At 36.4% G+C, this 12,640-nt stretch overlaps 1 protein-coding gene across 2 annotated transcripts in view; it reads left to right on the forward strand.

Annotated features, from left to right (window-relative positions):
- The window catches only part of Rich (Guanine nucleotide exchange factor subunit Rich), a 211,240-nt gene that overhangs the window by 77,741 nt on the left and 120,859 nt on the right, over positions 1-12,640 (forward strand). For both annotated transcript variants that reach the window (XR_014441698.1, XM_083122778.1), the window contains exons 2-4: positions 2,498-2,605; positions 9,891-10,043; positions 10,571-10,748. Coding sequence is in view for 1 of the 2 variants with exons in the window: in XM_083122778.1 (XP_082978904.1) it covers positions 2,498-2,605; positions 9,891-10,043; positions 10,571-10,748 (439 nt within the window). In the remaining variant the exon portion in view is untranslated. The remainder of the gene's footprint in view (positions 1-2,497; positions 2,606-9,890; positions 10,044-10,570; positions 10,749-12,640) is intronic.

The following is a 12,640-nucleotide window of genomic DNA, read 5'->3' on the forward strand; positions in this document are numbered from 1 at the left end:
GAATTTTATTCTTGCATGTAAGTTGTGTAAAAATATTAAATAAAGTAATGTGGCCATTCTCCATCCAGAATGAAGTCTGAAGCATAAATTTACATGCATTAATAATTAAAGCAAGTCTAAATCTCTTGTTAAAGTACAGCTTCAGTTTTCATCTTAACCGATCCTGTAGAGTCCAGCGCAGATAATTCTGCCGTGCAATGCGCGACAGAACTAAAGAAGCAGTGTTGCTAATGGAGCAGATAGAAAAATCGCTGCGGTGCGCCGATGCACAGCTGTTACGTACAACAATAAAATTAGAGAATTCAGGTCTATCTAACGTTGAGTTTTAAACGTCATGTATTATACCAGGACTAGGATTAATATGTACTAACAAGTGACTATGTATGTAGCTACATACATATGGACTAAAAATTCGCAAAATATGAACTAACACATAAGTAAAATTACCAAAAATGCTGCAAAGAAGACTTCTTCATACGATTCCTTATTTGAGTGATTTCAAACAAAATAAAAAAATATATATATTATTTTTCATTGCATTAATGCACTGGTGGCGTTCTAACTTTTCACTCCCAAAACCCGTATACACTGGTATGGAACTGCAACGGCAGATAATAACATGCCAACGTGTTAAACCGCTACAATTGCACCATAACACTCCTCCTGAAGCAGTATTATTATTTCCTCTCTGAGATCGGCGACAGTCGGTTGCCTTTGTTGTACATTTACAAAGGATGCCGGCTTCCACAACAATAACAAGTACATATACTGCCACTAGACGATAAGCTGCGCGGCTTTTTCTTTTGTTATGAACCAGGGCCGGCGCTAGTCATTTTGCCTCCCTGGGAGGTGGCGGCAGATGCCGCTCTATTTCGACCCCCCCGGTCATTACGCAGCAACGGAAAATTGAAAATCAATATATTCCTAACTAAAACATCAAAATATAAAATAAATAATGAGACTTCTTATGCTATTTCAATACTATTCAGCGCAAAAGAATATCTCGCTCGATCACAGTTTTCAATAGGCTTATTTTTTTCTTCTCTTCAAATTTTGCCGCTCTGGGCGATGGGACGGTTCGCCCTCCCCTTCCGCCGGCCCTGCTATGAACTTGGTCACCCATCAAAGCATGGCAATTTTAACACAGAAAACAATATGTATCGCATTAAGCAGCAAAAATGACAGCCTCCTCTATGCAATTTCTACAAGAACACGTGCCGGAGCCAGAGTTGAAATGATGTTGGAGCCACATAATTTATTTATTTTGAATAATTCCAAAATTATGAAATATGAACAATTTGTTGCTGCTGTTCGCTGCTCTCTTGCCAAAATGCTTTATTGGGATGCTAACACCATGACTGGCTTCCTCCTTCATGAACTCGTGCACGTTGCTTAGAATTTCCCGAGCTTGGCTATGCAAGGTTTTTGATTTCAACTTCGACAGAACTGGAGGCATTATGGAATTTAACGTTCATCAGCAAACACACACTTTTACATAAACACACGCAATACATGCACACAACGTCAAACCGGTCAAATACTTAGTATAAAATAAAAATATGGTGCTTCCAATCCAACAAAACTCACCGCCACTTTACCTGCTTTCCCCTTCCGTGACAGAAATAGTGCTTCATTATTACAGTTGGCAACACTAGTTACTAGCTAGCCAATGAACATGCACTGTATAAAAGAAGCAACGACTCCGCCGTGCTATATTGCCACATTGCCGTCCCTGCTGACCGGTGGGAACCGCGAGCTGGAGCGCTGTTCAATTGTTTTCAATGAAGTTTGCGCGAGTGTGTCCAGGAATGGAATGACAATATGGCAACAATAGCGAAGGTTTTCGAGCAGGGTAGAACACGTGATGCTAAGAGAGAGGGAGACGAAACGAAAATACGTTTCTACGCAACGGCAAATTTACGTGTGTGGCACTCTAGTAAGGGTTTTTCATTAAATAAAAAAATCTATTTTCTTAATTTCTAACTATTCCTAAGTAAAGAAAAGAAAAGGTCAAGAAAAATAAAAGAAAGATGAAGAAAAAGTCATGAAAAGTCAAGCATTTTTGATTTGTTATTTTGATAGACACCCTGGTAATATTCCAGAATTACACTGAATATTAAAACAGCTGTGATTTAACCACAAAATTATTTTTTTCACAACAATACTGGTACAAAATAAGTGAAATATTCGAATTTTGCATATTTGATAGGATAATTACACTCTTAAAAAAAAGTGCCATACAGCATTTTTACCGACCCTGCAAATTACCCAAACTCTGGAGAAAAGGTATCAACTAGTATCTCTGAATAATTTCAGTGGCATCAGTTAAATAATGTTAACATTGGTATCAGCTCAGAAGTTAGGAAGGAGAAAGAAATATGCGTACTTGTTTCAACATACATATTATATTGAAACCATTTCTGGTTTATTATGTTGAACATTGTGTTTGATAAGGTTATTTATCTCTGCATACTAAATAATTTTTATTTTCTTGCAGCCTTGTGTTCCTATAGTATTCAGTCGGAGGTCTCAAGAATCGGTGGATGACATCGGAACAAATGAAATAGTGGAATGGCGACCAGATTCGAGTATGCTGGTTGTGGCAGTAAGTTTACTTTCCCTTATAAATAGAATTTGCACATAATGTGTAGGAAATGAGGCAGCAATGTTTGTTTAGTACTGTTCATTGGTCTGTTAGGTTAACACTAGAATGGCGAAGATTCTGATACCCCCTAGAACAGCAGAAAGGGGTTCATTTTAACCCCTTGTAAGAAATGTATTTAAAAATTCTAATTATTTTAGAATGGAACGTATGTTTAACTGTGCTTTATGTATTAGAATCAAAGTGTTTAAGTGGTTTGTGACACATTTTGATTACAAAAAAAATATATATAATAATCAACAACTAAATACTCCAGAATACGCAACATTTATTTATTTATTTATTTCCCTTCAACAGAGACAAGTCTCCAATTATAGAAAGGTAATATCAAAATATTACATTTTCATTTACAACTTGTATGTATGCACGTACACATTCTCTCTCCTTCCTCCTTTACACACACATATTCACAAACATAGACAGATAATACATGATATAGTATACCGCGTGAGGCACCTAAAAGTACCACCTGAAATAGCGAAGAAACCAGAAACAGTAGCAATGTGAGGTTTGCGGGAAACAATAATATCAAATGGGGCTCGTAAATCGGAGGTATGGGGTGGGTCGAAAAATATCGACAAATGGGGCATCTGGAGCAAAGTCATATTTTTTTAAATGGAACGATATACAATAACATGCATAATATAAAAGAGCACACGCAGAGAAACACAACGCCGTTGGTCTCATGCATCTACTGCACATAGGAACGAAGATATGGCCATGTGAAAATATGTAAACAAACTAACAAGTGGCCCACTTGACCGTCAGTACCATGGCATGTAAGACTTCTCAGGTGCCTGACAGAACTGCCTTTACGCAGAGCAAGTTTTGATAGCAGGTCCACGAGGTCATGTTAGTTCATAGCAAGCAGTCGTAGTGGTAAGAGCGAAGATTATGGTGTTCACAAACAGAAAAAGCGGACATGATCCTGATTTATGGGGAATGCCAAAAGAATGCCTCAGAAGCCTACCATGTGTACGCAGAGAGATATCCGGACAGACGACAGCCATCTCGACGTCTGTTTGGTAAGTTATTTATTAAATTAGAGACACCGGAAGTGTAACACCACGAGCACGTGTGCGGAACAAGCCAACTACAGGTGAGGCAGGTGCAACAAATGTTCTCGCCGCTGTTGCTGTGAATCCGCACGTTAGCTCCCATGAAATTGCAAGGGATGCTGGGATGAGTGAGCGAAGTGTATTGCGCATTCTGCACACACACAAGTTTCACCCATATCATATCCCCCTCCATCAGGAACTTCACGGGAATGATTTTGTGGACCGTGTTCGGTTTTGCACATGGATGTTACGACACGACACACCCGATTTGTCACGTATCCTCTTCACTGACGAGGCAACTTTTACCAATCATGGAAATGTCAACCTAAGGAACATGCACTATTGGTCGGTGACAAATCCACATTGGCTTCGCCAAGTGGAACGCCAGCGCCCATGGAGTGTGAACGTGTGGTGTGGTATAGTGGGTGAATATCTCATTGGCCCTTTTTTTATACAAGGGACACTGAATGCTGACCGATACATACAGTTTTTACAACATGAACTGCCTGTACTATTGGAGGACATACCACTTCAGACAAGGAGGGAAATGTGGTACCAACATGACGGGTGCCCAGCTCACAGTGCAAGACGCGCTACAGCATGTGTGGAAAATACATTTCCAAATCGTTGGATTGGACGTGGAGGGCCTGTCAAATGGCCGGCTCGTTCCCCAGATTTGACACCGTTAGATTTTTTCCTGTGGGGAAAGCTGAAGGACATTGTCTACCGGGATGTGCCAACAACTCCAGAGGATATGCAACACCGCATTACTGCAGCCTGTAGGGACATTCCCTACGAGATGCTACATTCTGTGCAACGATCTTTGCGTGGGCGCCTTGTTGCCTGTATCGCAGCTGACGGCCACCACTCTGAACACACACTTTGACAGGTTTTCGCTTCTTACGCAGTGGTTCTTCGACATACTGTCATGGTCATTTTCATTATGCTGTAACACTGTCAAATACATGGTGCTGACGATGTCTACTGTATTTGTTCTTCCTTTAACACGTTCTGTCTTCATCTTGTTCAATGGCTTCCGACATCTCATACTTGTACATGCCGTGGTACTGACGGTCAAGTGGGCCACTTGTTAGTTTGTTTACATATTTTCACATGGCCATATCTTCGTTCCTATGTGCAGTAGATGCATGAGACCAACGGCGTTGTGTTTCTCTGTGTGTGCTCTTTTATATTATGCATGTTATTGTATATCGTTCCATTTAAAAAAAATATGACTTTGCTCCAGATGCCCCATTTGTCGATATTTTTCGACCCACCCCATACCTCCGATTTACGAGCCCCATTTGATATTATTGTTTCCCGCAAACCTCACATTGCTACTGTTTCTGGTTTCTTCGCTATTTCAGGTGGTACTTTTAGGTGCCTCACGTGGTATATACAGACATCTTGGTGACAGAACAGGTTTACTGCTTAAGTGTGACATTTTACCATGAGAAACTGCTACTTGTTGCGACATGTTCGGAGACGTCCTTCTCGGTCCAAGAAGACTACATACATGACGACATGTAATCGGTGACAAGTGAGAACATGCTAAAGACAGGATGACACAGGAACCGCAACCTAACACGGATATTGCAGCATCCATAAATGAAAATTTACAGGGGTCATATTAACCCCTCCTGCTGTTTTAGGGGTAATAACATGAAATTTCACAGAAATATATTATATTTTGTACATTTCAATATACCATTTTAAAAAGAAGAAAGAATTACGAAAAGTCACAAAATTACGATGAAAAAATAAGAAAAACGGGATAGTTTTCAAAGAAACGATGAAGGTAGGGGTCATTTTGACCCTTCCCGCTGTTCTAGTGTAAAAATTGAAACTGTGGACAATAAAGCATAAATTCCAGAAGTAATGCACAATAAAGCATAATTTCTTCAGAGTAAGTATTTTAGAATGCAATCCCTAAAAGAAAGAAATGCAACCCCTATAAAACTAAAATAAGATCACCCAATATGTGAAGGTTGAAGTAGAGTGAGACAAGACAACTGGGTGTACGTAAACCCTCCTTCTCTGCTTTGCTGCCTAGCAGACTATTTTTTCTCACTTCTAATTGGGACAGGGAGTTATGAGTTGTTACCAGCATGGAAGGACAACTCATTTGACTACTAGAAAGGCATCTAATGGAACAAAATCTTCACCAGTCTGTTTACTATAGTAAAAGATGAGTCAAGAAATAAATCATCCAAACATTGCTAGTTTCATAATGTAAATCATTATTTTTTTGGTGATATATTACCTTATTGAAAGTAAATTGTAAATGTGATTAAAGAAAAGTGTGTAAAATGCTCCACTGTGCTTTGCACCATGCCAGGAAGGCGTATAGGGGGTGTGGAGTTTTTTGATCACAGCCAAAGGTCGGGGTGAGGTGATCAGCACCATGCCCCTGGCTGCCTTTACCCCTCAGTGTTTCCTCCAGGTATCCACTTCGTAAGATGCTGGGTGGGCGTTGGAGCCACTTAAACAAGTAGAAAAAATCCTGGTTCTTGCCCACCGGGGATCGATGCCCTAACGACTGAACTACTGCGGCTACCACAAATATGCTTTACTAACACTTTTATTTTAACAAAAATATGAAAACAAATACAGAAGTTTCACCTATGATGTAAAGCTGAAATGCTGCTACATAAAACTTTTATGCATTAGCTAAAGTTAAAAGCAATGTATTCCATGAAGAAATATCATTTACATTTAAACTTCTGTAACTAATAGTAAATTTTACATCATATTATTATTAATTGAAAGAAATTAGTAACATTACTATAAAGTCTGATTTGTCAGAAGATAATAAAAAAGGAAGTATAATCTGGATCGCTCTGTTTATCACTATTTTGCTTTATTAATTTCATACATGAATCATTATTGACTGCACCTGCATTTGAATGATTTCTGTATGTGGTGTGCATAGTTCATAAATATCTGTTGGTATAACTCAATCAAGCATTGGTTTGATTTTGATTTGGTTTATTTTACTTCCCTTTTCTGCCACTTTTGGCTAATTGCGAAGATGAGGATGAATGATGAAATTGATGAATGACACTCGCAAACATCCATGCCCAAGCCAGGATTCAAACCCAGGACCTCTGGCGTTGTAGCACAATGTGCTAACCACTCTGCCATGGAGTCCGGCAATCAAGCATTGGAATTTAGAATTTTGTGGAATTTTATGGTTGATAAACTAATGCACAAGACTTAACATGGATAATGATAAGAATATTCTGTATATTGAAGGAATTGAGAGGGGGACACAAGCTCATAATTGGGCATATAATTAGTGTGAATTTATCAATGGGTAGTAAAATAACAATGTTTCAATATGCAGGTGATGTACTTAGGGTTACCAGATGTCCTATTTTTCCTGGACATGTTCCATATTCTAGTTTTATGTCCAGCATTGAGGATGAATTTTTAAAAATCGTACGTGCCCCACACATTGGCCATCTCATATTTTGCATTAAGAAAATGTTTCTTTCAGTTGAGAAACAAAATCAGGAAAATATGGGAAATGTTGAGAGATTGCTTTAAATTATAGGTGTATTTGATCCTGATATGTTGGTACTGGGATCATGGGGAAACAACTTGCTGATTTTTTCGGCCATGAACAGTCTGGAAATTGATTGGTCTTGTATTAAAAGTTCTCAATTCTTGATGTTTTCTGCACAAAAGGTGTTGGAATTTTCTTGAAAATGTAAAGTTCATTGCAGAAATTTGAATGCCAACACTCCGAGGAAAAATAGTGCATAGAATTTGCGATTTTCACAGTGGCGGGAAATATTCAACATTTCCTGTCCTGCACACCCTTATTTGAAATGCCATTATTTTAACTGGAAATGTATAAATTTCACATTCTTGCTAACATTTGCTAGTAATTCATATTATTTACTGCACTATATTTTGGGACAGTGTATCCAACTTTTCGCTTATAGTGAAGTGGCAACCGTAGTTGTACCGAAACACACCACTAATACACAACACAAAAAAATAGACATTACCTTAAGTGAGAAACTGTAAATAAATTAACGTGTTGTGAAGGTGTGAAAGGTATAGCTCTTTAAAAAACACTCCTATTGTTATTGCACAGTGTGTCTTGTGCACGTGTATTGTAGCCACTTCTTTCCAATTCCAACTATTAGATGATACATATATGCATGTAACACTAAAGAACAGCTTTCTCTACTGGATTTCATGATTTTCATGGGAGACCCCAACAAGCCAACATCCCCCCCCCCACCAATCTTATAATAATAAGTGTGGCAAAATTTAGTTTTAAGAAATATTTCCACAAATAAGGGGAAGGGAGATTGTCTACATCACAAAATTCAAAGACTGATTTGTGTAATGAATATGAAAACAGTGCACTTTGCATGAGAAATACAACTATGAAAAATATTTTGTGTAATTGAAACTTTATATATTGTAAATTATATAGTATGACGATGGAACGTGATGAAAAGAGAAGAAAGTGAGACTAAATATCGAGAAGACAATTCAGTCTAATCTCTCCCAACTAATCATTCACTTTGATAAATGTCCTCAGTTAAATATGAAGTCTTGATTGGCACATCATTTTATGTATATACCTGTCAAAAATTCAAATCAATGTTATAGCTCAGTAGGAAGCTGAGGATATATGTTGAAAAGGAATACCAGCTTACATATGCTGACGAATAGTGTTTATATAATATAAAATAAATATTTTTATAATTATTATATTGATAAAAAACTAGAAATAACAAAAGTAACAAGAGCATCAAATTATGCATTTGTTTACAAGAACATTTATAACATATAAATGTTATTTATATGAAGAAAATATTTCTTTATTATCTCCTTGTGAGGTAGAGTAAGTATTTTTCTTAATATTTTGGCATGCATCAGTTGTACATCTGAGTATACTCAATATGTCAATTTCTTCAACCAGGTTTACAAGATGGCTTCCATTCTTCAATTATTAAAACTCCACATATGGTTAATTCACATTCCAAATGCAGAAGATATTTCTCTCACTTAGTCTTATTTCTCAAAACATTCATTTGAGGTAATGCATTATTCATCTACTAGGTAGATAATGCAGATGCAAGCAGATAATAATTTCATGCTTCCAATTTTTAAACTTGGCACTTTTCACAAGTTCCAAATCTTTTTTTTTAATGATTATGCCATTATAAAAGCATTTTCAAGCTTCTGTTATCAACAAAATGTCTCTATATAGTTTAAACAAACTATTAAAGATTAACTTGTAAAGTATAATCTTTCAAAATATCAAGATTTATACCAATATCCCTCCTTCACCAATAGCCACATTTTTACATCATGAGATTCCTCCAAAGTCACAGACAACTAGTATCAGAGTAACTAGTTCAAGCCCAATTTTTTAGTATGTGTTATCTTCAATTGTTTTTGTTTTATATTTTTGTCAATAAGTGCTTAACAGCTTGAATGTTTGTGTAGTAAATGTACATATTTGTTCTGCTACAGCTATTTTACAATGTATATCACAATATACTTATCTAATGATTACAATTACCATTTTTTGAATGTTGATACAAAATACCAAGAATGACATCATAATATACATTGGACAATTTTAAAGAGTTGACCATTGTATATAAATCTTGATGCCAATGCAAATGTACACAATTTCAATAAATTTAATTATAAATTTGAATGTATCATATCTTTCTTGTCTGAAAGAACACATATGATTGAAGATATTTGTTTTTCATATTGCCAGTCAAAAATAACTGTTATGAATATGAATTCAAAATATTGCACAATTTGATAATTTTGTCATGATATACAAATTGGCTTTTTTAAAAATCATATTTAATAAAATTAGTTTAAATAGTAATTTCAGACACTTAATTGCATTATATGAATAAAATTTTGAGCAATCATATGACTAAATTATTATAAATATTACACAAATGTGGAACTTTGAACTTAGCCTAACCATTTTCAAATGTTGTTATGACAATGTACTATTTTTATTGTCATAATAGAAATTAATTGGTATGGCATAAAGTAATTATGCTTTTAGTGGCTATTTTTGTTACTACTTCAATGGATGCTACATTATTATTTTTTCAGTATGTGTTAATAAATAATTATCTTTAAGATTAAATATTCTCTTATTCATTCAACAGACTTCTGGTGGTCATCTAATATTTTATCAGCTGGGAGTGTCAGAAGATCAGAAAGGATTGTACGAACAGCAGGATTCACCTCATCTAAATCTTAGGAGAGACAGTGCAGAACTATTTATTAAGGAAGTCATTCCTCCATTATATCTCACTGTTGTAAGTATTTTGCATTTATTACATGTTTATACTAATTTAGTTTTTACTTATAGACTCGGAAACCCAAGTTGATCCATGACACTTGACTATTGATTGTATTAAATACTATGTCTCAGCTCTCATAGTTAATAAAATAAAATAACAAAATTTATAGATAAAACATTCATTTTTGTAACACATCATACCTTTTCATATTCCTTTGGAAAGGAATTGTGCACAGTGTTTCTGGAATCACTGGATTGGAAAATGAGGCAGAGAAATTTGCGTTATGCCCATACTTAAACTTTTGTGATATGAATTTTCTGAACCACAACCACATTGATTCCATTAAATAGTGGTAAAAAGCAATTACAACAAATTGGAAATGATAAACTTTATTCATTGGATAAACCTTGCAGTTGGGGCAAAGAGTCATTTTGTCGCCAAAAAAAAAAAAAAAAGATTTATTACAGCTTCAAATAAGATACATGCAGTGTGTTCATCTATATGTGTTGAAAGTACATGGTAGCATTTCTTTTATCTCTTAGTACCAGGAACTGCAAGTAGCAGGAGGAATAACCAGCATGGTGTGCATCCGAGATGAGCTGATGATCACCACAACAAGAAACCAGATCCTTCGTTACAGGTGGAATGGCGAGATTAATAGGGACTACTGCCTCGATTTAAGCAGGGTTCCCTTTTGTGTGGATCAGCAGGTTTCGAAGGGTAGGTGTCAACAGAGAGACTTGATAAAAGATAAGATTGTGCTTTGGTTAAATAAAATATATTGACCCAATATCGAAACTGGGAACATGATTGATTCATTATGTTTATTTTACTTTGCATTTCTGCCACTTTTGGCTAATCGTGAACATGAGGATGAGTGATGATGGATGAAATTGACGAAGAGGAACAAATAACACCAATGCCCAGCCTGGGATTCAAACCATGGACCTCTGGCGTTGTTCGTACCACGGAGGCCAGCAAAACTTGGAACTAGAACAACCCATGCAGTATCATGTGTTCAGAATGTTAAGTTTATAATATGTGTGTGTGTGTGTGTGGAAGGTAGTGAAGTTATTGTGATTTGCATTTTAATTCAAGCCATAGGGACTGGCATGGGTATTGCTATGAGAGATCAAACTGGGTAGTCAGTGTCATTTGTGATGAGCATTGTTCATTTCAAATTTAAAGAATTGCAAGAAGCTCTTCTGGAACCATTTACAGTGGCAGAATTTGAAATCATGACATTTTCACCTGGTTCCTGTATTTTTCAATAAATTTTTCGACCTGGCTCATTATTCCTCTGGAACAGTGGTGGGGATTAAGGGGGGGCAAAGGGGAGCAGTTGTCCCCCACTTTTTGCCACTTTTGCCCCAAAACTATGCTAAACCTTATCTACCAATGGAAAGTAAACTGTCCTTGTCCCCCCCCCCCCCCCTAGTTTTGGAACCCAAAACTGGGTCCAACTGCTCTGGAATAAAATACTTCGTAATTTTCAAAGATTTTTTTCCAAACGTGGTGTGTAAAAGTTAATAACAAAGCAGAAAGCCATGAATTTCAGAATATTACCAGTATGAAATGTGAAAGAAAAACACTTGTGCTAAAGAGGTGTAAGTGATGACACTTTTAGAGGACACCGAAATGTCAACCGCACTTCCACGTAGTGCAACATGGACTGCATTTTGCAGGCTCTGACATCTGGGCCCATGGTCAGTATAATCCTCTATGGCAGTGTTCCACAACCTTTTTTACTCACTGCACACCCCAGGCGGGCCTAGACTCAACACGGCACACCAAAATGTCTGTCCCCTCAAAATCATATGAATCTTAATATAATTACGAAATATTACGTCGTTATGTCATCAATATTATTATTATTATCATTGTTGTTATTATTATTATTATAAAACATGAATAGACTTATGCATTTATTAAAAATTTATTAACTTTAATTCACTGTAGAAAACACACATTTCTAATACGAATTTTAAAGTAAATAACTCTACTCATACCTTCAATGTGATACTTGGGCCTGCTTAGCTGCACACAGAAAGCTGATTCGTGGTGGAATTGTTGACAAAGCAAGCCTCATTTCTTCATGGATGGATTTGAGTCTCTCTCTCTTTGATGTTTTTTTTGCAGTCAACGTCGAGAAGCCCAGTTCATACAAATAAGTAGTTGAAAATGGTAATAACACATTAACTGCCATCTCGGAGATAGCCGGGTATTCACTGCTTATTGACAACCAAAATGTATCCAAACGCACTTCGAAAAAATGTAATTTCAATGTTCTGTGTGCTTTCAAATCTGCCAGTTCCTCTTGTAAGCGTAAATTTTTCGGAAGATATTTCGAATCCATATTGAATGGATCACGAACCCAGTCAAAATCTTCAACGCTCTCTCCAAAATATTGTTTGAAAGTGTGCTGCAAGAGTACTAAATGTTCTTTAATTAAGTCCATCAACCCCTTGTTATCGTCAGCAAGGGGCCATACAGTTTGGAACATCTCATACGATCCATTTTCAATTGTCTGTATCCACAAGTTCAACTTATTAATAAATCCTTGAATCTTATCCATACTAGTCAGAATATTTTAGTTTCTACCTTGCATTTTT

This window comes from Lepisma saccharinum, chromosome 5 (assembly GCF_977018435.1).
Source record: "Lepisma saccharinum chromosome 5, izLepSacc3.1, whole genome shotgun sequence".
In the NCBI taxonomy this organism is placed as follows: Eukaryota; Metazoa; Arthropoda; class Insecta; order Zygentoma; family Lepismatidae; genus Lepisma; species Lepisma saccharinum.